Genomic DNA, 25,614 nt, shown 5'->3' with positions numbered 1-25,614 from the left:
ATAAACGAAATACCTAAACTAGTAAACAATAATAAATACTTAAATAATGAACATATACAGGGTGGCACAGAAAAACAGGAACTTTTGAAATGCGTAGTGGCAGCCGTGTACAGTTGGCAGCACTGCGGAACAGGGACCTTGAGCTGTAAACAATTTCGCCATTTTGTAATTAAGTAATCAATTGCAAGGCAATCAATGGCAGCTGTGCGAGAATTGTGTCATCTCAAGATTCGGTGACATTCCCTGGCCCTCAAGATCAACGTATTTGTCCATTTGTGATTTTTTCTTGTGGGGCTACCTTAAGAGTCAGGTCTACACGACTTGGCCAAGGAAACTGAATGAACTGAAACAAAGAATTAAAGACGAAATTCATGGTATCCCAGCTGAGATGTTGTAGCGATCAATAGGGAACCTCAACAGCAGATTGGAAGAATGCATACGTACAGGAGGACGCCATCTACAGGACGTCATTTTCAGACATTGATAATTTGGATTACTGTCTCTTAAAAAGCAAGGTGTAGCGGTTCAATTGCTGTCAATAAAATTTTTTTGTTGGATTTCTTCTATTTTTATTGGGTTTTTCAAAAGTTCCCGCTTTTCTGTGTCACCCTGTACAAGCAGTTGATACAGTCCTTAATTGTAAATTCATTTTTATGTTTCTTGTGATTATAATGATATGTGCAATGCTATGGTTAGATGACTAATGAGGACAGGAGAAAAAAAAAATATATGTAGGGGATCCAAGACGCGGCCAGTCCCCACTGGGAATTCTAACTAACATACATTTAGATGTGATTATGCAGTTCCTAAATATTAATTAATATATTGTTATCCCTTTTACACTATTTTTTCAGAGATGGACTGGAATATTACTTGTTACTGCAGTAAGGGTAAACAGTTTATCATTTTTGATATAAATCTTGAAAGAAAACAAAAATTGAAAATTTTTTCAACAAATTCCACCAGATGGTGATTTTGAGCCAAGTAGCCAGAAATCATTCTGGTTTACATATTAAGAAGTGACCCAAAATATGTGTGATCTGATACATTTATGCTTTTTGCTGAAGAATGCTATACACAGCAAACAATATTAGTTATAAAAATCAGCTTAAACCATGACTTTTTAGTTTAGATTTCTATCTCCAGTATCTATCTTTTTTATTTCTATATGCCAGTCTGACTGTTTATTTATCTACTTCCATACATTATTTGTATACATTTTTTATTGTTTCTTTACTTAACTCCTAATATTGCAAAGTTATTATTCCCCATTTTAGCTATGTATTAGGTTAAAATGGATCTAGGTGAACAGATATATTTTTAATGACATGACATGTTCATTCCCTGCATATTTTAAAATTAACCACTTGCAAGGATTCAGAGAGAAATCAATAATGTTCTATTTACTTGGGGCATAGTGCAGTTTGCTGTTGAATTAAATTGTATTTAATTTCAAGTGACTTTTTTTAAATTTTTTATGATACTGTTTTTGAAAAAGTCTTCTCACTATTCCCATGCTAACTGAACATTTACTGATAATATGAATTGTTTTTTATGTGCCTGTCAGAAAGACAAACCGAACATGTCAGAAGCGCAACATCAATCAAGAATTTATGGTAGAAAGTCTAGATGGAAATCATTCTGAGTAAAAGGTATATGACAGCCCACTTGGAACTTGTCAAACAGCATATAAAGGATTTTGAGAGCATGAGGAAATAGATTCTCTGGTTGAAATTGGACAAAAATTTTACTCTTTGGGCAGAATTGCAAGCACTATGTCTGGCAAAAACCTAGCACTGCTCACCATATGCCTAATGCTATCCTTATGATGAGTAAAAATAGCAAAATTATCTATTTAAAATTAAATCTTTAACACAATAAAGTGTGCAGAAATTGAAAGGGTCTGAATATATTTCGAATTCACTATGTAGCTAATGTCTTGAGGTAGTGCATTCTGTGAAAGGCATTCCATAAAATAAACATTAGGTGATTATACATATAGTAGTTTGTTGTTAATTCACCTTCAATTACTTACTTATTATTCTAATTGTATTAAAATATATTTTTACCCTGAACTATTCTTTGTAACTTAAAACTGAGGCTCACATGTGTGTTTGTGAGTACATCCTGCACTTGACATTCATTTGTCATTATTTAAGAGTATATGAATGATGCTTATAGACACATGAAAAATAACTAAGTTTATTGCTTTAATGAAACCTACGCATATTGCCATTGTATATGCAGGGTTCATAAATCTTTCTGAGATATGGACAACGACAAGAGCTGAACATGGGTTTTTAGTTCTTGCTTTTTACTTTCTCATATAAATTGTATAGAGAAAGTATAGGAATCATAAAAAAAATTGACCTCAAGATTTTAATGAATTTTTGACATGTTAGACCTTCCTGATTCCGAAAATACCATTTTTGAAATTATGTCTGTGTGTAAACAAGAATTTGAAAACGCTTTGACATAGGTCAATGAAATTTTGTACATCTGCTTTATATCAAAACTAAGGAATCCTATCAACTTTTGGGCAACTTCCAGCTACGGGAAGTGGTACTTTAACTGAATACTTTCTCAAATTTTCAACTAAACTATAGTTATAATTTCAGATAAATGATTCATAATGTATAGATAGATGTATAGATATTTATAATGAATAAAAGCAAACAGATATGAAATTTGACAAAAAAATACTCAACCAGTAATATTTTATATAACAACCAATACAGATTTTTTGTATTATGGAAATATACACGATATTAAAAACTGTATTCAATATAACGCATATTCTTTCAATCAAGTCAAGTCAAGTTTCTTCACCAACAGATGCCCCACAGCCGCTGGACCCATCGACCTTGCCCAACACCCAGTCCATACAAGCGTATCCAAAGTAGGACCAAGAACACACTCCTGATGAACCCTGGAATCAACTGGGAAAACCACCGAGGTTCTGCCTCCACTCTGCACAGCACTCACAATACCAGTGCACAGGCCGGCCATGATATCCAGTAACCTCGAGGAGATCCCACGAACCCTCAGGATGTCCCACATGGCAGCTCGATCATCTGAGTCGAACACTTTATGAAACTCGACAAAGGCTGCAGAGAAACTGTGCCTATATTCGCGCTTGTGCTCCATGACAGCCCTTAGTGCCAGGATGTGGCCGATGGTACACTTCTTAGGTGTAAAACCAGACTGTTCCAGTCACTGGTAGGTGAGCAAGTGATCACAGATCCTATTGAGGACAACCCTAGCAAGGACCTTACCCGGCACCGAGACCACTGTTATCTCCCTGTAGTTGCTGCAATCCAGGCAATCACCCTTCCCTTTCCAGATAGGGACGACAAGTCCCTTTCAGTAACTATTATTCATTTTATTTTAACTTATACATTATCAGTTTAACAATAACGTGTAAACATTGAATATGCCATGTAAATATAAAGATGTAATGGGAACAATAAGCTGCTACACCCCCATTGTGTTCCTGGTAAAACATTTAATTTTATGATCTGCATTTCTTCACACACAACGGCACTGAAACTTGCAGCTGGATCGACTAACCAACTAAAGAATTATTTTTATGGGGTTATGTATTACAAACAAAAGATTAGGGTTCTTTGTGTGTATTTACAGGGAAATTTTATTCACTTTAACATGTCATAAATTTCTCAAATGCCTTAATTCAATTCAGGGTCACGGGTGACTGGGCCTCTCGTGGCAGCACTGGGCTCAAGGTAGGAAACAGCTCTGGGCAGGCCACCAGTCCATCTCAGGGCCCACTCACACACCCACAGCCACACTCACATTCAAAATGAGATAAATTTAATTCACAATTAACCTAACACACATCAGTCTGAGCATGTGGGAAGAAACCAGAGTAGAAAGAAAATTTGATCAGACATCAGGAGAACATGTAATGAAGTACAAGTCCCTCACAATCATTCATGCTAGATATAGTTTAATAAAAACACAACTAATGTCATAAAGGAATAGTAAAGATAAATGTTGCATCCTATCCTATAAACAGTTATCCCATATCCTTTTTCAAAAGCTTTTCTCTCAGTAGGTATGGAAAACTCTAAAGACACTTACACAGCTTGTAACCTTAAACATTTGAATGAAGCATTTTTACCTTTTGATTTGCCTGCTTATGACTCTCCCTTTTTTTCTCTTCCTCTTTTCTTGCAAGTGCTGATGTTGTACGCCTTTCTTCCTCCTTACATGAAAAGAATAAAAAGTATTAGAACTTTTTACATGCATAATTAAATCCATTCAATTAAAGCTGCATTTTAAAGACAATAAAAATAAACAGATTTAAAAGGCAAATTTAGGTGAAAATAACAAGCACTTTGTGTACAGTCTTCTAATATCAGTCACCAAAAGACAAACAAAATTAATTCATAAATTAATAAGAACTACTCTCCAAAATATCATAACCTTCCCAAACCTGCATAATCTAATTTAAGGTTGAGGGGATGGAGAGTGGTCATTGGGTGGTCCTATCCTGTCTCAGCTAGCAGGTTGTCTGTTCATCACAGTGTCTATTCATGCACAAACCCAATGTTACAACAGGTCAATCTGAAATGACCAAACAATCCACACAGCATTTCTTTATAGAGATGTGACAGAAAAACTGAGTACCCATAAGACAACCCATGCAGACATGAGCAGAATGTGCAAACTCCACATAGACACTGACAGATGGCCAGATCCATGAGACAGTAGCACTACCTTTCTCCCAAAAGTACTCCATTAAAATAATTTGCAATTTTATGAAAGCTTTATAAAGCTCAATTTATTACATAATTCTAATGGTCTATAGCCAATTGACAATGACAGTTGTAAGTTTTCTTACGAGTACGTTTTAAACACTTAAAAATATAAAAGTACAAAAGTTATGGTAATACTGAAAAGCCATCTCACTTAAATTAAATACAAGAAGCTTCCCACACACTTTTGACCTTTAAGACTTACTGTTATTTTCTTCATATCCAACTGTCGTAATTGCACCATATAACGAGGGATATTCTGCTTGTAACATGACTCTATGACGAGGGGAGTTCCATCCAGAGTAACTTCAGAGTGCGGCGAGGAATCGGCCAAACAAGCAATGTCGTCCAAACTATTACAAAGAAACATAATAAGTAGCACATGCATTACTACATCATAATGATACTAGGACTGTGTTACAAAAAATTACATTTTTACTAATTATACAGTATAGAATCCAATGGAATGTACTATAAATTTTGCTTTTATAATCATAACATAGCATTGTCAAACCTGTGGCCAGAGCATATTCAAGCAGTATCGAGCACAAAAGAAGAGCCAGCCCAGGACAGATGGGCAGTCTATCACACAGCCCATTCACACACTGCCAATCTGAAACAGTCAATTAATCTGACATACATGTCTTTCGTATGTGAGAAGAAACCAACCTAACAGACATGCGACATGCGAATGTGTAAACTACATACAGTGAGTAAACAGTCACAGGTTTCAAATTTATAACTTGTCAGTAAGCTTTTTATTCCATGATTATAGACATATCAGGAGTTAAACTTTAAGACACAGAAGCCATAAACAACTGCCAGTACTTCAAAGCATTCTAGCATCTCCTTAAGAAATGCACTTTATTTGACATTTGGAAATGTTCCCAATTTCATGTACAGGGAGATTCACGCGACAGAGGCCCCAAATATTCTGTTGTAACTCCCGTTAGGATGAACCAATCTGAACCAATAAAATACGCTACATACCTTGACGTACATGTAATCGATTGCATTACATGCGATGCTGGAAGTGGTTTCCGTTTTCTGCCAGACACTTTTCGATGCAATGTTCCATGTTCCTGAACGTATCAGCAAATGTTTCAGGGGGAATAGCAGCATTTTCACATCGGATGTTTTCCTTCAAATCTCCCTCAGAGTGAGGCATGTTTCGATAGACTTTTCCTTTGAGCATACCCTAAAAGGAAGATGTCTGGTGGTGTCAAATCCGGCAACCGTGGTGACTAAAGCCCTTTTGAAATTACCTTGTTGCCAAAGAAGGACTCAATTTCTGCCATGCTCCTTGCCAATGTGTGACACGTTGCTCCATCTTGCTGGAAGTAACCTTCCATTAACTCACGATCATCCAGTTGATTCTGACATCGCTTAAACAAATTGGTGACCCAATAGGTTTGCACCATGAAGATGCACTGCTCAATACCGTACACCACCATCCTGATGAGAAGTCAAGTGACTAAGTGAAGGGGTATGGATGACATGCACCCAGAAGTTGCATACAAAGGTTAAATGTCACGACAGCTGTCTGGTGCCTACCTCACCGCTTGCTCAAAGCTCCATATGTAAGGAGCATATTGCACATTGTTTCATTCAGATTGCTTCGTCCCAGCGAGAGTTATTACAGAATATTTGGGGCCTCTTTCGAGTGAATATTCCTGTATTTCTACCAAATTTCCATAAATTCATTCATTTAACAAGCACTTCTTACTGTTATCTTGGTACCATTGGATTTTTCTCCAGGTATGGTAAACATTAGCTACACTTAAGTAAAGCAACAAAACAAGCAAAAAGCAGCAACACTTATACACTGAATTCAGATCTTGTTAACACTTTAGGTAATGCAAAAATGCATCTGTTAATCATTTTCTGTTATGTAACAAGACCTTAACAAAGGCTTCTTTTGGTTTTAATTAAACTTACAAAGCATCAGTAAAGTGGCTCTTCATTCCTGTGCAGTGTAGCATTTGATATGCTGGTAAAATTACTTATGAACATGAAGGATTACAAAGTCTTACAGTATATTGACTTATACAATATCGAGAGGCATATGTGTCACTTAACACACTTCTGACCATCTCAAAGTGAAGTTATTTAAATAGGCCACATTGCACAGATGAATAACCACATTACTGATGCTTTGTAAATGTCATTAAAACCAAAAAAAAATGCATTTTTAAGGTCTTTTACATACCTAAACTAAAGTGTTACGCAAATCTTTAACTGCTCAGTAACAAATCATTTTGAATGCTGGTTACAGTTTAACAAGCCTTTTTGACAATGTTATTCCTTTTTATTTTTCACTTACAATGTAAAAGACACATAAATCAATGCCTTCCAGACATGTTTTTTTGCACTGTTGGTGGTTTAAGTATCCATGTCCTGCTTCCTCTTTTAATTATATCATGATTGATCACTGTAAGGCCGTTTTCAGACTTTGACTTTATAAATGTTTTTCTACATTTTTAATAACAATGTGAAATGGTTTCAAGTGAGATAATGACTACTGAGTTCATTTAAAAAATTACAGAAATGAAACTGTTAACCATCTCTGATGGGTAATGTGTCTGTGGGAATTCAATGAGAAGCCTAACATGTCTTCCTTTACTGCCCAGAGGTGAAATAAGATGTTATCCAGAAGATTCTGCATTTTTAGATCATGCCTCTGCTCTTCCACCACAGAATGAAGGTATTATGGTGACCTTGGCAGCAATTGTTACAGGCTTCATTTGAAAGAAAGTATCAGAGAAAGAAAGATTAAAATAAAGCCTTGCTACCTTTACAGAGAATCACTGCATTCTGTTTACACCTGACTAACCTTGCAATAAATGGTGATCTGGCTGGTTTACCAGCTCTGTTTCTGTGTGTATTTCCAGGTTCTCTCACAACATGTGTAGCTATACAAAAAATACATTAGCTGATATATGCATAACCTTATTGCACTTAAGGATACTGAGATATTATAACAATTTTAAACATGAAAAGCCAGTAAAACTAGAAAGATGTTCACAAATTGACTAGTACGTATATAATGTTCCAATCTTGTATCTAAGAGAAAATTCTGCACTTTTGATTAAAACAACACTCCTGTAAGTGTAAACTAGAGTAAATACAAGTGGTGCAAAAAGCAGTCAAATAGTTGGCTTAGAACGCTACAGCTGTAGAATTCACCGAGTTTGTTACAGTCAATGTTTAGGAAGAACTTGATGAAGAAATCAAAAATAACTCTGGAAAGTTTTGAAGATGTGTATGGTGGTAAAGTTAAAGAAGTTAGACTTTCTGAAGAAATGTTCAACTTCTTTTCTACTATAGAGTGAGTATGTCAACACGTATACCAGTAGCTCTTTTGGTTCAGAAGGAGTCAAGAGTGAACCAAATGTCTGGTAAAGATGGTTTCTAGATGGCTTCCTCCTAATGTGTACTGGGGTAAAGTCCACTGAATGATGACCGCAGGGCAAATTGAACACATCCTGAAGTAGCACTGTCTCACAATTGACCTTAGTACATCTGGGAATTCAGGAAGGCCAGGAATCTGATTCCTGGTTAAAAGGAACTCTGGTATGCCCTGCTAACCTTTTAACTACTGCCTTGTAATAAGGGCAAGTTACAGAGAAAATTGATGTACAGTGATACCTTTGAATCCGAACGTTCAAGCTCTAAATCGTTCAAGTTCCAAGACAATTTTTCCCCTTTAAAATAATAGAAACAGGATTAATCCATTTCTGGGTCCCACAAACTCGAATATTCAAAATCATTTTAACGGTACATACGCTGTAATTTATGGTAAAATATTAACAAATAATAATATTTGAATAAAAATGTAAATTGATAAAATAAAAAAATGTAGCTCTAACAGCTTTCCTCTTACACGTATTTTCTTCACTATGCTTTTTAGGACCCATGGCGAATACACTAAGTTGTTATTATATAAAAAAACTAGCAAAATACCCGCAGCGGCAAAGTACTGCTTTAAAATTTTTATTAAGAAGAAAATTAAACCTTTTTAAACTGAGGGAAAATATACCAATAATTATTTGTTAAGGTTCTCTTTGTATACCACATTGTGAGTTCGGCCCTCCGGTTGTAATATGACCAAGCTGTGCACTGGGCTTACTCTTGAGTATGCAACTTACAGTTGGCCATGTGAACAGTAATCTTGTTTCAAATCTCACAGCTTAGATTGCTGCTGTCATAATCGGTTTGAGTTTCATGGTTTGTTTCAATTACGACTGAATTTGCAGGACTTGTGTTGAAGTGACATTCGGCATCTGTCAAGCGTTATAAGCATACAACCGGCTTCTTTGATAACTTCACATCCAGCTTTTGAGAGTTTAAACATTCATAAACATCAAAGTGTCCACTACTGAAATCGTCATCTGTCAATCTAAGATGTTGAAGAGGCATTGGCGGTTGTCGAAAGGTGTAAAATATTTCGCCATTTCGGTACACTTGAAAGCGACAACCGAACAATTCAGCGGCAGCCATCAACTCACATGCAGAACCATAGGTGAAGGGCTTAAGCAGTTCACTCTTATAGTGCTCCTGTGTAGTATAATTATGTCTTGTACCGTCATCAGTCCACATCTTGAACCTGTCCCAGTCATTCAATACATAAGACACAATGTTCCTCCGGATATCAAGAGTGAGCCTGATATGGCCGTGCAATATGTAACACAGAGAATGGAAAAGGTAGGTGCCATCTCTGGGCATGGAAACCACTCGGTAAGTGACAGTTCTTTGATCGATGGTGATCACCTCGACAGACATGTTAATGGGGGTACGGTTGGAATGATAAAGGTAATGGGTACCTGAACAATGTAAAATAACTCTAAAATACCTACACAATAACTATAATCGTAATAAACGAACAATAAAACAGCGGAGAAGCCGTGGATTAAATAAAAAGGCTGCATTTATCAGCAGGGAGACGTGAATCCCGTGGCGAAGCAAGGAAGGGAATGTAGAGACCGGAGCAACGGACGGCCTTATATAGGCAGGCAGCCAACAACGTGGGAGGCGTTGGGATGAGGGACTCAACGCTGCCTCACACGGTGACAGAGCTGCAGGCTATGGACGTATATATGTACGTAAGTAGGATTCAGTTAGCGTTGGGAACCCATGTACCAAATTTCTTGAAGATGGGCCCATAAGTAACAAAGACCGTTGAAAAGTTCAATATGGCGGCCGACAGTGGGATCATACCACCAAAATAAGTACCAAATTTCAGCCTTCTACCTACACAGGAAGTTGGAGAATTAGTGACGTTGGAAAGTTCAATATGGTGGCCGACAGTGACATCGGTTTCGGTTAGCGCAGGGAAGCCACCTACCAAATTTCGTGAAGATGGGGCCATAAATAAGAAAGTTCAACATGGCGAACGTTGTCAACCGTTATGATCGTTACGCGTAGAATTTTGAAATGAAACCTGCTTAACTTTTGTAAGCAAGCTGTAAGGAATGAGCCTGCCAAATTTCAACCTTCTACCTACACGGGAAGTTGGAGAATTAGTGATGCTGGAAAGTTCAATATGGCGGCTGACAGTGGCGTAATACCACCGAAATAAGTACGTACATTGGTTTCGGTTAGCGCAGGGAAGCCGCCTACCAAATTTCGTGAAGATGGGGCCATGAATAAGAAAGTTCAACATGGCGGACGTTGTTGACCGTTATGACCATTACACGTAGAATTTTGAAATGAAACCTGCTTAACTTTTGTAAGTAAGCTGTAAGGAATGAGCCTGCCAAATTTCAGCCTTCCACCCACACGGGATGTTGGAGAATTAGTGATGAGTCAGTGAGTGAGTGAGTCAGGGAGGGCTTTGCCTTTTATTAGTATAGACTAGCAGAATACCAAGGCCGCAGGAGAAGTAGTGTGTTAAAGAAGGTCAGAAAAGAAAAGGAAAAATTTTAAAAATAACGTAACATGGTTGTTAATGTAATTGTTTTGTCATTGATATGAGTGTTGTTCTCATATCTATCTATATATATATATCTCTATCTATCTATATATATATATATATATATATATATATATGGCAGCGAGATATATATATAAAGAAGGAGAAGGAAAGAAAGAAAAGGAAACATTTTGAAAATAACGTAACATGATTGTCAATGTAATTGTTTTGTCACTGTTATGAGTGTCGCTGTGATATATACAGTACTAGCAGAATACCCGCGCTTCGCAGCGGAGAAGTAGTGTGTTAAAGAAGGTACGAAAAAGAAAAGGAAAAATTTTAAAAATAACGTAACATGATTGTTAATGTAATTGTTTTGTCATTGATATGAGTGTTGTTCTCATATCTATCTATATATATCTATCTATCTATATATATATATATATATATATATATATAGCAAAATACCCGCGCTTGGCAGCGGAGAAGTAGTGTGTTAAAGAAGGAAAGAGAAAGAAAAGGAAACATTTTGAAAATAACGTAACATGATTCTCAATGTAATTGTTTTGTGTATTTGGTGGCAGCGTCACAAAGTTATTTTCGTCTAGCTGCATCAGAAAATGTACCACGACGTCTGACATGCCTCCTTTTACTGTTTTATCACAGCTTGGATTGTTGCTGTCATATATATATATATATATATATATATATATATATATATATATATATATACACACACACATACACATACATACACACATATATATATATATACACATACATACATATATATACACATATATATACTTGTGTGTATGTTTGTATGTGTCTATATGTGTGTGTATAGCTTTGGTCACTGATTGCAAGGGAAAAATAATAAAATGTAGTGTATAAGTTATTAAACAGTAAAACATTAACGTTTTAAGAAGTACAGGTACATTGAGCACTACTGGAGTGGTTGCGGGTAAACTACATTTTAAAGACTGTGTAACACAACAGGTAAGTAACTAACAGCAGCTAAAATGTATATGGATCATCTCTCGGTAGTAGATCCCTTTTGAAAGGCGCTACACGACGGCTGTGGTATAGAAATTACATTTTCTATGTGAACTTTCAAATTTGTGCCTCTGGTAATGTGCCTTACCGGCAATTAAAGAAAATTATTTTTGTGTCCTTTGCAATGTTAAGAGAGAAAGGCTTTGGTTTGGGATAAAAGGAAAAAAGGTGTAAAGAAAGGTAAGTTGCCTTTCCTTTTATATAGTATAGAGAGATGTGTTCGCTGACGATATGAGCATCTTCTGGGGACAGTCGCGGTGTGTCTTGTGTAGACTGGTGAGACGTCCCGCCATTAATCAGCTGTGATGGCACTGTCAGTCTTCCACTCCTGTGCGTATCTTCATAATCCGAGCTGAGGACCTCATAATCGTATACGTGCAAAAGAAAGTGTGAATCGCCTTAATATTATTTTGCCGTGGTGTAGAAAAGGGGTCCCGTGTTTGCACTTGTCTGGGCTATAGCGCAGGGGAGGAAGAAAAAAATTAAAAGTGCTCACTTTGACTTAAGGCAGAAGCGCAGTCAGCGTCTCAAAGGCCGGCACAGCTACGCACGCGCGCTGGCTGCTCGACTTTTGCTGGGCAGGAGACCCCTTTGTACACACGTTCATGATATCAAAAGTCTAAGCGTTCTTTGGAGGTAATTCATATATTATATATATAGCAAAATACCCGCGCCTCGCAGCGGAGAAGTAGTGTGTTAAAGAAGTAATGAAAAAGAAAAGGAAACCTTTTAATAATAACGTAACATGATTGACATTGTCATGAGTGTTGCTGTCATATAAATGCCTGCCTAAATAAGTCACCCTCGCTTTGCTCTTACTTTTTTACCGTTCATTTAATCATGGCTAGTGGCGGAAAACTTATAAAATGGAAGGAGGATGGCTTTACCAAAACAAATATTGATGGCGAATCGATTATTCATAAAGCTTGAATTGGTGATCTGTTTTTCTGTGTTAACCTCATATTTTTCATACTTCTTCTCAAACTAAGGTGGTGCGAGGGTAAAATGAATCGGGATACGGTGATCAATGTAATCGGTGTACCAGGAAATCATGCATTGACAAAAGCTCCCCTTTGCTTGTAATGCAAAGTGTGATTAAATGCATTATTTTTTAACGCGTTAAGGAGCACATGCATCGAAGCTTCTCAGCTGTGCTTGTGCTAAGAACGAAATGAGATGAATGGGAGGGGTGATGATGACGTGACTCCCCCACCCGCCTTAACTGTCAATCCCCCACAAACACAGTCTCTCGGAATTTGCATAAGCACACCCCTTCACCTACAATTTTAACTTAGTTACAAAGTGATCAAAACTCTCGTTTATATCCGCGTCCTCTCATTAAACTTGTATCCCGCATTCCCGTGGGCATGTGAAACGCCAGCGTAGCCTGTCTATGAACTTAATTTAAAGTTTAGGTTTGCACCTTGCTTTCTTTCCGAGGTAGCAGGACTCATGAATATGGTAGTATATGTCACTCGCTCGCTTCTTATTGTTTTTCGCTGCCTTCTCAATTATATAATGCAAGTTTTCTTAAGCGCTTTTTGGAGGTCTTCCTGATTTTCTACGCACTGCGTTGACAGTCAGTTCACGTGATTACGTGGGAGGCGTGATGATGTCACACGAAACTCCGCCCCCCGTCTTTCCAGCTAAACTCTATTACAGTTAATGGAGAAAAATACCTTCCAGTTATGACCATTAGGCGTAGAATTTCGAAATGAAACCTGCCCAACTTTTGTAAGTAAGCTGTAAGGAATGAGCCTGCCAAATTTCAGCCTTCTACCTACACGGGAAGTTGGAGAATTAGTGATGAGTCAGTGAGTGAGTGAGTGAGTGAGTGAGTGAGTGAGTGAGTGAGGGCTTTGCCTTTTATTAGTATAGATATATAGCAAAATACCCGCGCTTCGCAGCGATGTCATGTGTTAAAGAAGTTATGAAAAAGAAAAGGAAACATTTTAAAAATAATGTAACATGATTGTCAAAGTAATTGTTTTGTGTATTTGGCGGCAGCGTCACGAAGTTGTTTTTGGTAGCTGCATCAGAAAATGTACCACAACGTCTGACACGCCACCTTTTTACTGTTTTCTCACAGCTTGGATTGCTGCTGTCATATATACACACACACACACACACACACACACACACATACATACATACATACACACATACATACATACATACATATATATATACTAGCAAAATACCCGCGCTTCGCAGCGGAGAAGTAGTGTGTTAAAGAAGCAATGAAAAAGAAAAGGAAACATTTTGAAAATAACGTAACATGATTGTCAATGTAATTGTTTTGTCACTGTTGTGAGTGATGAGTGTTGCTGTCATATATATATATATATATTTACACACACACACACACACATAAACATATATATATACATATCTATACATATACACATAAATTTACACACACACACATATACATATCTATACATATACACATATATATATACACATACATATATATATATATATATACATACATACACACACACATATATAAACATATATATACATATACATACATATCTACATATATACACACACAGCTATTTCAGATCAGTGCAATACGCTGCTTGTTAAAACGGATAACTCCCGCTCTTACGTGCAAGTCTGCGTGGATATTATGAACTATCGTATTTGTTCAAGTTCTATTTAAATTTTAAATAGAAGGAATTTTTATTTAGTCGACAGAAATATCTTTGGTAGGAATGGTAAAAACAGACAGGAATATTATTCTGAATAAATCAACTCAAACCTTAAACAACTTATAATATTTTGCTCTCCATAAAAATATATCCTGTCTAAATTATACAAGTTAGAAATAAAGTAAACGTTAAAAGAACAAACATTCAAATTTCTTTACTCTTATGTAATTTTATATAAAAATAAACTTAGATTTTAAATATCCCAAAAGATTTTGCTCTCCATAAAAATATATCCTGTCAAAATTATACAAATTCAAATATGAACATGCTGCATAACAAAACCTGGAAATATAAATAAAATGTGTTCCTTTCAGCAATAACAAATCAAATCATTCAGTTGTCTTTGCTCATATGTCATTTTAGAGCTGGACGCCTGGCATCTTTTTGCCACAAGTTCGTTTCTGTTTGGTCTGAGGTTCTGTGTTGTGGAGATTCTCAGGATGGACTGCAGGTGCTCATCAGTGAGGTAACTCCTGTGTGCTGTTTTGTTAGTCTTTATCACTGAGAAGAGCTTCTCACACAGATATGTGCTACCAAACATGCACAAGGTTCGAGCCGCATGTAGACGGACTTTTTTTGTTCTTCAAAGTCACCAAAGCGCCGTGCAAACTCAGTGCGCTCAGTTTATCAGCAAAGTGCGATTTGGGAACACCGTAGTGACGACTTGGTTTAACATTACATGGCAACAGGGAAAGTGGGGCTTTGCACTGGTGCATTTGTGTCTCCCATAAAAGCAGCTTCACTTGAAATCACTTTGTGATTGTGCACGGGAAAACGTCCGCTGAAGTGTCAGATTCTTATTTAATTCTTCTGCTTTCTGTATCTTCTGCATTGCATTCAGGTTACCCTGATGTTTTGTCTCATAGTGCCGTCTTAGATTAAATTCTGTAATTACAGCCACATTAGCTCCACAAATGAGACACACGGGTTCAGTAAACATATACTCAGCCTCCCATCGGTTTTAAAGGCTCTATTTTCAGAATCAACTTTTCTCTTCAGCATCGTGTGAGCTAGCTTCGCAATAACTTGCAGCATCATAAGCTAGACTTGATTAACGCGTAAGTGTTGGCAAGGCAGCTGAAGCGCTGCATTATGGGATCTGTAGTTTATTGTGTTACCAGCACTTCATATACCCGGGCCATTAATAACAATAATACAGTATATAAAATGATCTCGGGCGGATATAATTACGCCGGGCGGATGTGGCCCGCCCTTGAGTTTGACACATATGGACTAAATAGAACTTGAAAAGATATATTTTTCAAATGTGATCGCAATTCAGATAGAGTTGACGCGCACTACAGCCTGCATGCCTCAATAAGTCATCCTCCCTCGCTCTTACTTTTTTACCGTTCATCTAATGAATACACTGAGTATGGCTTTACCAAAACAATCATTGATGGCGAATAAAGTATCCATTATTCGAGTATGTAGATCGTGATATATATATACATATATATATATATACCAGCGTATCGCAGCGGAGAAGTAGTGTGTTAAAAAGCTAGAAAAGAAAAGGGAACATTTTAAAAATAACGTAACATGACTGTCAATATACAGTATTTGTTTTGTGAGTGTTACTGAGTGTTGCTGTCATCAAGGATTTGATTATCATTATTTCTTTCAATCAGGTTCGTATTTGTAGGATGTGTTGTGTTCAAGTTACATTCCGTGTTTGTCAATCGTTGTAAAGATGACAGGTTTCATTCATCGATTCGTTTCTTACTGCATCAATAAACAGCTCGTCTTCTTCTTTATCTGAGACCTGACACACTGCATGCACGGGTTTTTTACACTGTCTTCCTTTAGCGGGACATTGACTTTTTCCAACGTGTGCTTTGTTTCCGCAGTAGTTGGATTTATGAATATGCTTGTATGTATCAGACGCTTCATATTTTTGCTGCCTTTTCAATTGTGTAATTCGGTTTTTGTTCAGCGCTCTTTGGAACTGTTGCTTTTATCTGTGCACTGCGTCAGTTCACGTGAGCCGCTCGGTGTACATGCATCGAAGGTTCCCAGCTGTGCTGGTGCCATCTCGTGCTATGTCCATGGCTGTATTTAATGTTACCTTAGTCCTGGCACTTAAAACTTTCTCTCGCAGTTTCGCTGAGTTTGTGTCAAACACCACCCTGACCATCTCATCTTCCTCTCCATAAGCACAGTCCTTCACCCGTGAATATTTAGTGGCAGTTTGCTATTGGATTGCGCTGACGGACGGCCTTATATGGGCAGGCACTAAATTACAAACGCCAGCGCAGCCTGTCTATGAACTTAATTTAAAGTGTAGGTTTACATCGTGCTTTGTTTCCGAAGTAGCAGAACTCATGAATATGGTTGTATATGTCACTCGCTCGCTTCTTATTGTTTCGCTGCCTTCTCAATTATATAATGCATGTTTTCTTCAGCGCTTTTTGAGGTCTTCCTGGTTTTCTATGTACTGCGTGATTACGTGGGAGGCGTGATGATGTCACACGAAACTCCGCCCACGGCGTTGAAGCTCATCTCCATTACAGTAAATGGAGAAAACTGCTTCCAGTTATGACCATTACGCGTAGAATTTCGATATAAAACCTGCCCAACTTTTGTAAGGAAGCTGTAAGGAATGAACCTGCCAAATTTCAGCCTTCCACCCACACGGGAAGTTGGAGAATGAGTGAGTGAGTGAGTGAGTGAGTGAGTGAGTGAGTGAGTGAGTGAGTGAGTGAGGGCTTTACCTTTTATTAGTATAGATATATATATATATATATATATATATATGTATGCAAACACACACTCCAAAAAATACAGAATATAATTAACTTGCCATTGGTAAGTTAAGTGTTAAGTGTGTGTGTCAAACTAGTAACAGCTTAAAGTGTGTCATCACACTGCAGGTTAATGAGCTGAACTGCTAGATTTCGTGCGCTATTGATAAACAAGGAGCAAGAAAAAGTGGAATGTTTATTAAAATATTTATATATTTTTAAAATATTAAACCTATACTTAAGTACTTTACTGATAATATAATAATTTTACTAACAAATTAAAATAGAATTATTGGGTAAAGTGAACAAGTGCTTTAATGACGGAAAGCACTTTATATTCATTATAAATGATGTTAAGATGGAGTATATTTAGAAGACTGTACATTGTTGTTTTCAATGTACAGTACCTCCATTATGTTTCACATTGACATACCTAAAATGCCTATGTCAGCTAAAACAGAACCTATTAGCTTATTAAGAAACATTTTTGTTTGAAAGTAGATTTCCTGTACGTTTGCTTTGATGGTGGGAAATGGCTGAGGATCGCTCTAACAGAAGCAATTTCTAGGATTCTTTTTCTTTAATTCACATAACATCCCCAACCTGATAGTGCCAGTGAGAAAAGTAATTACTTCTCCTGAAAAGTAATATTGATGAGAACACTGAAATGTTATGCTCTATTCATTTTAATTAAGTGATTTAATCCAACAATTAAAGTTTCCTGAAGTGGAAATAGTAAGTGCAACCCTAGCTTTAAGACATAATATTGCCCCCATATAAGCTCTCTTTAACAGTCTATCCATTGCTTTCTTTAACTTCCTGTGCCCACTCTTCTGCATAGAACTCCCTTAAATGTATGATGCTTGAGGCCTTTGTTATATGTACAGTTTACTTCCAGTCTAGCACACATTTACAGATTCTCCATGTTTCCTATTTGATCCATTATGTTATGGATGCATCTCTAAATCAATTTTCATTTAAGCCAATCCAGGTGGTTTGTCATGTGGTAGGTGTGGCAACGTGCAATCAGCGCATGCTGCCAGCCTTCATCTTATTTACAGATGGCCTCATTTTCTGCTCAAGATTCATTGGTATTTTATGGAATTCACTGTTGGCTCACTGAAACTAGGCTACCAAAGGTCAGCAAAGCAGCCCTAAATTATAACAATCCGAAGATGCTGTATAGCAGGTAATTTAAAATGTTTTCTGAAACTTGGAGTCATCTGCCCAAAGGATATTTTTACGGAAGTCTTGTCTTAAACTCGGATCTTCCTCTTGTCAGTTTTCTGCTGTGTATTTCTGGTGTCTTTTTGAGAACGGGGTCTTCCTTTTTTTTTTTTTAAGAGAAAACATTTGAACCTTCAGTATTAACCAGCTGTTTTAGAAACTTCCTTGAGTATTTTTCAGTCAGTTTGTTTTCTCAATGTGATGGGACCCTGGGGTAAGCTGTCAATTATAATAAATGTTGCCTATTTGTAATAAATGCGTTGTATTGCAATAACAGGCTGTAATGGGTTTGTGACAGCCTATGGAAACGCCACTGACCTTGGTACTGATGGGTTACCATGTATGCGTATGATTAAAACCAAAATAGGCAAAGGTTGATATCTTTCCTATGTTTATATTTTGAATCTTTCAAACTAAACTGTAATTATTTGTCAATAATTTATGTCTGCTCTGGTAAATTTAACATGAATAGGAAGAATAATGTTATTTGCTAGTTCATGTGTATATTTAAAAACAACATTAAAACAAGGACAAGATTTCTGAATGTTTATTTATGGTAAAAGTTTCAGCACTTTTAAAGAGGTGCCCCTTCTTTCTCACAACAAAGTGTGAGTGCAATATAGCTGAATATTTTAGAGATGTATAAAACGCACACTTCTTACTGTTCACAAGTTCATGACTGCTGAGACTAAGCATTGGACCATTACTGAATTTTAGGGTCAAAAGAGCAAGGATTTAATTTTTCCTTTTTTCTTTCAATAAATGTGATTGGGAAATCTTCAACTGATCAGGAGGAACGATAGCTTGATTTTTTTCATTTCATTCAAATTGGATGAGGTGAAATACAGAAACAATTTAACAGGAGTGGAGTTGGCAAGAAACGTTACACTATTCGATATTTACATTCTTGGAGATAACACAGTTGCTGAACATGCTTAGCAGCTGTCCAGTTGGTACACCCAGGGTGAGGAACCACAAGCAGCCTTTATGAGGACCATATTGTTGGAGTTCTTTTTGTAACATTTCCACTACAGATGTTTGGGGGTGAGCAGCAATCAGGCACCATTCATGTAAGCAATGCCATATTATTCAAACATTAGTGGTATTTTCACTTCAGAAATTTGAATAAAAACACTAATTTTAATTTTCTGTTTCTTTCCTAATTAAACTAACTTAAATTAAACTTAATCAAATTTTTTCTCCTCATTATTGTTTTTACTTTTATGCTAAATGCGGGTGCAGCTTTCTATTCATACATGCAGAATTACTGCTATTCTCGAGTATATATGCACTCAAATTCACAAAGCAATGATAGATTATCTGTGCAATATTACAAAATATATTAAAACATTTTAAAAATGTAATTTTCAGTTATTGACTTTAATGTTAACATTGCTGCTTTTGGATCTCAATTAACCTTTGAATTTCTCACAGCCCAAAAACATATTCAGGCATGCATATTGTATATACATTTGCAGCATCTTAATAAAGCAAGCTAAATATTTGATCATTTCTCAAGATTTAAACATTTTTATTTTTTTTTTATCCCATAAATCTGTAACTTTAAAGAAACAAAAGTAAGAATTTACAAATTTTACTTTTTTGTTATTAGTCAGTACTGGTTTTACAATTACTTCTATTTAAAAATGAATTCCAAACTAGTAATTACGCTTAAGGACAAAATCCATTTAATTGATTATGAATGAACGACATATACAGGGACTGACCACAGCAAACTTTACGTGACAGGAGAATTAACTTGCACGGGATCCTTTCTCATTTGTCTTAATCTTGCAGTGTTAAAACTGAGATACCAATAATAAAAACTTACTCAGCTTTTCGTGTCTTGGCAATGTCAGCCTGTACAGTAATATACATGGTTTGCACATGAATGTTTCACTGTGCACTGCTGCTAAATTGCACCTTAATATAGCTGAAAAGTAGCAATATATGTATTTTAATAATTCAGTGGCTGGCTGAAAGACAGACTATTAATAGTGCCTGAAGGCATAATACCATCCACTCTGCAGGCTTATAATTGTAAAAATCAGTACTGAAACAATACCATTTCAAGTTCTAAAACAAAATATAGTGACATTTGAATGAAGAACTGAAAATTCTTTCCATAAATTGTTCAAAGAGTTTAAATCCCTCCCCACTTAGCCACTCCCACCCCAGCAGAGAGCAAGGTTAAATAGCTTGACTTCTATGGGAACAGATGTGACAGCGACAAGGCTAGTGTCACTCCTACCTTGTGATGTTGTTGCAGCTGAGGAGCAAATGCTGGAGGCCGGGCAGACAGTTGATATCTCTCTGCAGAGAAACAAAGAGAAAGTAAAATGCTCTGGCTCATGTCAGGAATCAGTAAAAAGCAAAAGGAGAGCTGCAGTGTCAGTTATGCTAATTCTGCTTGTATCAAAACCCTCCACACCTGGCAGTGTGAAGCCAGTACCATTTTCTAATTCATCACGTCTTTCGCAATCATTCCCGTTTAGCACACAGCCTTATCCTCTCTGGTGCTCTGTGATGCTGAGTAGGGAAAAAAAAGAATGGGGGGAGGGAGGAAATGTGAAATAATGCAGAAATACTCTCTGTAGGAGCTGTCCTCTGCTGTTTGCCAAATGAAATACAAAGACAAAAGGAAAGAAGCAATGAAGGAACTGAAAATTAAGGAGAAAATAAACACTAACAGGAGCGAGGTAAAGAAACATTCAACATAATATTATAAATTTAGTCAGAAAGAAAAAAGGACGAAAGGGAGTAGGATAAAAATAGCTTAGATGGATGAGCAATAAGATGAATAGTGGAAGAACTAAAGTAGTAAGCCATGAAAAATCACAACAAAATAAAATACAATAAGAAAATGTTTCAAAAAGTGGGAAACCAAACAAACATCTAAATCAACCTGAAAAAACAGGGACACTACAAAAATAAGATTTAATAATATTAGAAAGTAGGTGTACATGCATTTTCAGAAAGACCCAGTGTGGGCATGTGTATTAGTGAGCCCTGTGAAGGACTTGCATCCCTTTCAGTGTTGGTTCTTGTCTTACTCCCAACCTATCAGGATAGGCTCTGACATTCTACAGCCTAAAACTGGAATAAGTAGGTTAGATGATTGCTGGATTATTTTCCTAAACATTTAAACTTGGTAGCAGGTTATGCCCATAAACAACAGCAGATGTATACCCTACAAAAGTGTCCCTCCAGTTCAGTCCAGGGGGCCCAATGAAGTTGCAGGTTTTTCTTCCAACAAGTTTGACAATCAATGTGTCATTTTTACTTTCATTTTTTTTTTAACTTTACTTGAAGCTACTGTTTAATTAACTGTTCTTTTATTTATGTCTTCTCAGATAAATGCATTAGTGTTAGATTTATATTTATAAGTAAATAATATTTGTATATATTTTGCCATATGTTTTCATGCTTAACTTTGTCATTTTCTTTTTAATTCAAAGTTTCTATGCCATTCACTCCTTTAATTGTATGTGAATGCTGACAATTAATGACCAGTCTAGCTGACATGCCTAACAGCGGGCAGGGTGGCGACTCTGAGGCTAGGGATCTGCGAATCCTGTAAACGCCAGAAGTGACACTACTCTGTTGGGCAAGGCCTTTAACCTGTGATTGCAAGCATGTCTTCCAACTTAGAGGGAATACTTGGGGGTCAGTGGCAGGATTGGCATCCAAGCCTCCTGAGAGTGTTCCAGTGTGGTGCTGAGGTGTCACCCGCTGGTCCCAATCCAGGCGGTTCGACGTGTGGTGAGTGTGGCAAGTACTATCAGCGTATGCTCCCAACCTAGCAGACACCACGGCAAGCTATGCAGACTGCTAAAGGGCAGCTATTTTAATGTTACTCACTTGTGTGCTTATTACATAATATGATAAATAAAAAGAAAACTAAAAAGAACAAAATACCAAAAAGCAAAAAAAGAATTCTTGTACATTTGCATTCCTGCTTCACATAACCAGTTTGCGCATTTGGGATTGATACAAAAACACAAACTGGGAAGTAACCCCTTGCTTGATTAATGTGGCAGTTCAATTAAAAGAAGAAATTAGTTGGAATGAAAGCCTACGACCACAAGATGGATTTTCCAAGACTGAATTTGATAACCACTGTTGTAAAATAATGTTTTTGTTTATGCTGAGTAATGTAAAAAGATTTTATATAATTAAAAATCTCACTCTTCTTTGTACATATAACAATAATAACACTATAAGTGTATAACAGACTGCTGTATTTTTAATGTTGTTACAGCAACCATTGCTTAATTTTGTTTGTAGTGCCATTCAGTGCTAGTCAGTCTACATTTTATTACTGATTTTTACATTTTTATTCATGACCATGCAGGATTCCTGTTTAAAATCCCACGATTTCAGTGATCATTCCATTAAAATTTAATCAACCAACTTTCACAAACGTAAGACGGCAAATATATTTGTTTTGATGTCAGGAATTTGCTTTATCACTACTTAGATTAAACATAAACAAATCAAATAACCCAGAGGGAGTAAGCAGAAGTCCAATGACATGCAGAAAAGAGGACTAAGAAACTGCTGCTGTTTTTAATGATAACAAGAACAGAGGAAAAAAGAATACATTCATCCATCCATCCATTTTCCAACCCGCTGAATCCGAACACAGGGTCACGGGGGTCTGCTGGAGCCAATCCCAGCCAACACAGAGCACAAGGCAGGAACCAATCCTGGGCAGGGTGCCAATCCACTGCAGGACACACACAAACACACCCACACACCAAGCACACACTAGGGCCAATTTAGAATCGCCAATCCACCTAACCTGCATGTCTTTGGACTGTGGGAGGAAACTGGAGCGCCCGGAGGAAACCCACGCAGACACGGGGAGAACATGCAAACTCCACGTAGGGAGGACCCGGAAGGCGAACCCAGGTCTCCTAACTGCGAGGCAACAGCGCTACCACTGCGCCACCGTGCCGCCCAAAAGAGAATACAGTACATCCAAAAGGTCTATTTGGATATTCAATCCAATTCAATGTACCCTGATAATCAAATATTTGAAAAACATCTCACTTTTAAAAAACAGCCAGTGTTGATTTCATGTTTATCTGCATTAACAATCTAGTGATCAACAGGTGAAATCATCTGAAAACATGGTCAATATAGTCAATTAGGTTTGAAGCACTATATAGGGAACAAAGCACCAACCTTTCCAAACGTTACATGAGTAGATCATTTAAGATAAATGGGATCTCTACTGTGCACTGGAGCATTTCACAGCTGGCGATGGTGCAGTAGAAGTGAGGATTAGAGGTTATTGTTCTTTCTAAAGAAAGAGTAGCTTTCAGCTTTGTGTAGTCGAAATCACATATAAGAAGTAGCAACTGTTTTGCTGTAATTGTACTCCAGACAGTAGTGGTGTAACGGGAGCTAAGCCCTTGAACAAATCTCTTCTCTTGATTTACTGACTAGTCAATACCCACATCTTCACTTATGGTCACAAACTCTGATATTATGAGTACAAGTGGCCAAAATTATGTACCCATGAACACTCTCCAATGAAGACGGGAGGTCAATGCAACAAAGCACGAATGGACTGAGCTACCTACAGCAGAAAAAGACACATCTGCCATCAAAAGCTTGATTATACAGTACATTTAAAAGTTCTTCTTTTGTTTGACTACCTAATATGGTTGTTAGCTGCTGTTTGCACAGAGGGCAGAACCTTTGTTTACATTCCTGGTGCCCAGTGGGAGCAATTTGTGACATTACAGTACAAAGCAAGCCTGAGTACATCAGCAGTACATGGGGACCTTAGATTAGAACCTGGTGCTTCTCCGTATTGAGATGAGTCATTTAAGGCAGTTTAGGCATGTAGTTAGTATGTCTCTGGAGTACTTATCAAGGAGGAGTGGGATATACTAGACACAGCCCAAAGAGGAAAGACATAGTGGAAGATCAAGGACTTGCTCTAGGAATTATGCTGTATATAGAGTGCCCTGATCTCTTTAGCTCAATATTTTCTCATTGCAACTCATGACAGAAACAGTGTAGTAAAGGTGAAGCCATAAGTTTTTTCCCCCAACTAGGCTTAATTTTATTGTAATATTAAAAAACAAAACTCGATTTTTAGCACATCAGTAAAGTCAGGTTACACACTAATGTTAGTTAATTATATATACACATCTGAGGTGGTCAAGTTTGTCAAACTTAGCATCAAGATCAAGAAGAATGAAAAGTGAAGCTGTTCTAGATGTTCTAGCTGTTTTAGTCACTGCTTAGCAGAAGGCACTGCAAGGACAGGATCCTCCAGTTCCCACCATTTTTGAAATATAGAAAATGAACAGAGAAGTGGATGGTTGGTATTGTAAATTGTTACAGGTGCAAAGCTAAGGGCTTAGAACCCATAAAAAAAGATTTGACAGACATGTATTAAATATTGGACAGTCTGACAGAACTAATTAATTACAAGAATTAAAAAAAAAAGTATTTTGAGATGGGACAGATTATATCCATAACTAAAAAAAAAACTTTGGAGGTGGTCTTTTGAGTATAATTTCTTTTTCATTCTTTCAAGTTGGAGTATGGCAAGAACTGAGTCAGAGTAAAGGGACAGATTGAGAGGTTTTACAATGAAGACATGACAGGTCTAATGTAGCAAAAGGATACAGAATGCAGAAAGTAGGTGAACAATGAGAAAGAAAGGAAAGGGACATCATGTAGACTTAAAAATGTAATAGTGACAGAGGCCAAAGATATCAGATAAAATGTCTTTCAGATTTTTTTCAGCTTTTCTTGCGGTACAATACTTAGAAATGGAAATTTCTAAAATGGAAGACGTGCAAAATCATGTGACAGATTGCAAGAAGCTGTGGGTTCTGTGGGGAATTGTAAAAGATGTCTCAGCAGCTAACTTAATGGCAGGAAACAAGCAATTTGATTTGATTTGATTTCTAGGAAGGAGACCTTTTGCAACATCTATCATGGTGGTGTGGTAGGGTCTGAGTTAGAATCTAGAGGTATGAATTTAAGTAAGTGACCTAGTAAAGCCTAAAAGGTAGATAGGCAATTATTTCCATAAAAACAGCACAAAACCTAGGCAAGCTTCTATTTGGAAAGAAACAGCATGAGTGCAGACAGCACAGTATAAGCAACTTAATGCAATATTCCTAAAATATATAAAATTAACTTTTCATTAA

General features: G+C 37.0%; 1 protein-coding gene across 3 annotated transcripts in view; it reads right to left on the bottom strand.

Moving 5' to 3' along the window:
• Positions 1–25,614, bottom strand: part of LOC120541497 (leucine-rich repeat-containing protein 49-like) — a 64,908-nt gene that overhangs the window by 30,192 nt on the left and 9,102 nt on the right. For 2 of the 3 annotated variants that reach the window (XM_039773193.1, XM_039773194.1), the window contains exons 2-4: positions 20,685–20,746; positions 4,984–5,131; positions 4,142–4,225 (exon numbers count right to left, since the gene is read on the bottom strand). In XM_039773193.1, the coding sequence (XP_039629127.1) occupies positions 4,142–4,225; positions 4,984–5,131; positions 20,685–20,746 (294 nt within the window). Of the gene's footprint in view, positions 1–4,141; positions 4,226–4,983; positions 5,132–20,684; positions 20,747–20,864; positions 20,977–25,614 lie in introns of those variants that run through there. The other variant, XM_039773195.1, reaches the window with a different exon arrangement.

This window comes from Polypterus senegalus, chromosome 12 (genome assembly GCF_016835505.1).
Source record: "Polypterus senegalus isolate Bchr_013 chromosome 12, ASM1683550v1, whole genome shotgun sequence".
Lineage (NCBI taxonomy): Eukaryota > Metazoa > Chordata > Cladistia > Polypteriformes > Polypteridae > Polypterus > Polypterus senegalus.
This window is presented reverse-complemented; position numbering and strand designations above follow the sequence as displayed.